This window comes from Amphimedon queenslandica, unplaced genomic scaffold (assembly GCF_000090795.2).
Source record: "Amphimedon queenslandica unplaced genomic scaffold, v1.1 AMPQUscaffold_11743, whole genome shotgun sequence".
NCBI lineage: Eukaryota > Metazoa > Porifera > Demospongiae > Haplosclerida > Niphatidae > Amphimedon > Amphimedon queenslandica.
In genome coordinates this window covers 8,860-11,713 of record NW_003548015.1, presented here as the reverse complement: position 1 = coordinate 11,713, position 2,854 = coordinate 8,860, and the positions used below count along the sequence as shown (strand labels likewise).

The following is a 2,854-nucleotide window of genomic DNA, read 5'->3' as shown; positions in this document are numbered from 1 at the left end:
TGGAATCCATTAATGCCATCATGCATCACTTGGGCCAATAAACTGCTAGAATCCAGTGACGAAGAGCAATAGGCTCTATAGACCTTAGCTCTCCTTCCATGTGTGCTACGTGGTATGTTAAACTTTCCACGTGGTATAATCCGTATAAGGTCCGTTAATAGTTTGTATTCCATGGTCCGGCAGTCCGAAATTTATACACAAGACGTGGTCCGAAACCAGTATACTGTATCCGTAAATTTACTCCGTATATTTGGTCCGGCAGTCCGGTCCGGTCCGAACTTTATACCCATCCCCTCCTCTGGTCGGTCGTTACTAAAATGCGGAACGTGCGGAACGCTACGAAGAATGCGGAACGAGTGATACGGAAAGTACACAGACGTAAACGGAGTCGACGCGTATAGTTCCGCAGGGTGTCTAGAATGCGGAACCATATAAACCATAGAATGCGGAACAGTATACGTTGGAAACTTGGCATCAAAAGCTAAAGGCGGTATGTAGCCTACAAGACAATAGGGAATAATAATTGGTATAGAGCTGATTAATAATCAAAATATTCTTATTAATTATTATACAAAATCAAAATGGTAACAATATTAAATCAAATTGGCATAGAACTTTAATAATCGAAAATTGACATGCTATCATGCAATTAAATTAAACCTAATTCGTCTTTATATAACATTGTAGCATCATCTTTAGAAATTTTTTTATCCATGGAAATGTATGTTATCATTGCCTATCAAAAAATGTCAACACTTCAAAAGTGATATTAGCAGGCTTACCTCTGGCCATAGCAAATGTACCGCAATTGCCTTTCTTAAATTACCATGAGGGCAATGTAGCGCTGTCAATTCCTCCAAATACATGAATATCTGCTGTGACTTCAGTTGAAGTGCGGATTTAGAAAAATAATAAGTAACTGAATGATAGTAAACTTACAATGACATCATCAGACAATGGCCATATAGTGTCAGGCATGTGCTTTGTCTTGTGTAGGATATTTGAATGATAAAAGCTACTACATCGAGGGCTTTTAATTATTTCAATGAAGATACCCTACATTTTACAAACATTCTTATTGCATCAAAGTCTAAAACCTAACCTCATTAGATTTCAAAGCTTGGAAATAGTTTATAACCAGTAAAGAGCCAATTCTGCATTTGGACTATAATCAAAAATCAATTTATTCACTTTTATTACCTAATAGGGGGGTGTGATACTTTAAAAAAATTAGTAGCTACATCGATGTAACTTTTCTCTCTAGACACAATAGAGAAATCATCATTATCTTCAGCTTCTTCTCCTGGGAAAGTTGGGGCAATGATTGCTAATTCACTGTAGTCTGTAAGTGAGATAACAGTAAAGTTGTAATGCATATCTCTTTCACCTTCTTCATCTGCACTTGTTAAATCTGAATTACACACATCATCATCAACATAACTTCCTGTTATGATTAATATATTACAACAATAATTATATGTAATAATATGTACTCACCATTTTCCTTAAATTCTTTCACATGAAAACTTTTAATCTACAATGTAAATACATGTGCATGCGTATTGATGTGCAACACAACATTGTATGGACCTTTTCCTCATTTAAAATAACTGCAAGTTCATTTGTCATTGTAATCCAATTTATGTTTGGAATCTTCCATTGGTACTGGCTTATAGTATCACTAAAATGGAATGATATTTAGCACTTTTCACTTGCAAACAAACCAATTTATTAATTCTTTTACTAGCCATGTTCTGAGATACATCGAGTCATTCTGTTGTAAAAAACAGAGTTTAAGCATTTATATGTACAGTTCAATTGCTTACATCAAATACTAAATCTTTACTGTGGATTATAGCCTCAGAATACTAAAAAATACATGTACTTGGTGGTAAGAAAAAATAAAAATTGCTGCAAGTTTTACCTTGCATACAAAGACACCACAGTCAACCATGTTACATTGTAGAGTTCGATTCTGTGACAGGAAAAATTGTGCATGCATTACATTCATAAACTAAAGACAAACTTCATTTGAGAACCTTTTCCACATACTAATATTTCTCTTCTTGCCATAACACGTCATATATGTTTCTTCAATGGCTTTACTGAAATAACACTAACTATAGTCATGCTCCAAGTATTATATAGTATACCATATATTATCTAATATTTGATTGTGTTCTTTATATTCCAATGGGTCAAGGCACTTGACAAGTCTTTTTCCAAGGTCAATTACCTTGAAGTAATTACAGTATATTGAAGCAATTGGTCACCGTTATACTTACTATAAGTATCCAATGTGATCCTTTCATATTGACTGGACATATCAATCTTCTTGTTTGTTGTAGCTCACACTGTTTGTGATGGCAGTTCATGCAATATGTACATTAATGGCTACAATTGTGTACCTTGATAAATTTGGCACCTTTTCCATCCAAAACAGCTTCGTAAAAAAAAGTTTGCAAACAATATGTTCTTGTCCTTGATATACATGTATTTAAGGATATCTCTTGACTATTATTCAGAACTGTCATATAAAAGTTGATAATCTAAAAAAATTGTGCTTCAAGTCATATGTACATGTACATTAAGCATGAAGATGACAGACCTTGTCATTTAACCATTTATTATCGTATATAATGTCTACATCCTTTTTAGACAGACCAATTTTTCCTTTATTGATGTCTAATTCTATAAAATTATCATTTTCTGAAGAAAAACAAAGTACACTGTACAATAACCATTTTGATGACATTCATGTGCTAACCGGATAAAGTGACATATTTGTGAAAGACATTTTTGAATTCCATGCACATATTTTGAAGAGTATTCTGCTTCCTAACTTTCATAGACA

The 2,854-nt window shown here is 33.6% G+C and overlaps 1 protein-coding gene and 1 long non-coding RNA gene across 2 annotated transcripts; both read right to left on the bottom strand.

Moving 5' to 3' along the window:
- Positions 1-241: 241 nt before the first annotated feature.
- Positions 242-2,346, bottom strand: LOC109588962 (uncharacterized; the record flags this gene model as incomplete). The annotated part of the gene is made up of 16 exons (XM_020005068.1): positions 2,286-2,346; positions 2,154-2,236; positions 2,027-2,105; positions 1,925-1,975; positions 1,827-1,868; positions 1,725-1,774; positions 1,591-1,681; positions 1,498-1,534; positions 1,388-1,444; positions 1,201-1,342; positions 1,103-1,154; positions 940-1,056; positions 783-881; positions 661-736; positions 460-499; positions 242-414 (listed from the first exon to the last, which is right to left on the bottom strand). Coding segments are annotated over exons 1-16 (1,216 nt in total), but the record flags the coding sequence as incomplete, so codon positions are not given.
- Positions 2,347-2,412: 66 nt separating this feature from the next.
- On the bottom strand, positions 2,413-2,849 carry LOC109588963 (uncharacterized). Its single transcript, XR_002188449.1, has 3 exons — positions 2,768-2,849; positions 2,609-2,709; positions 2,413-2,549 (listed from the first exon to the last, which is right to left on the bottom strand). It is a non-coding gene; the product is annotated as an uncharacterized LOC109588963 (long non-coding RNA).
- Between the last annotated feature and the right edge of the window lie 5 nt (positions 2,850-2,854).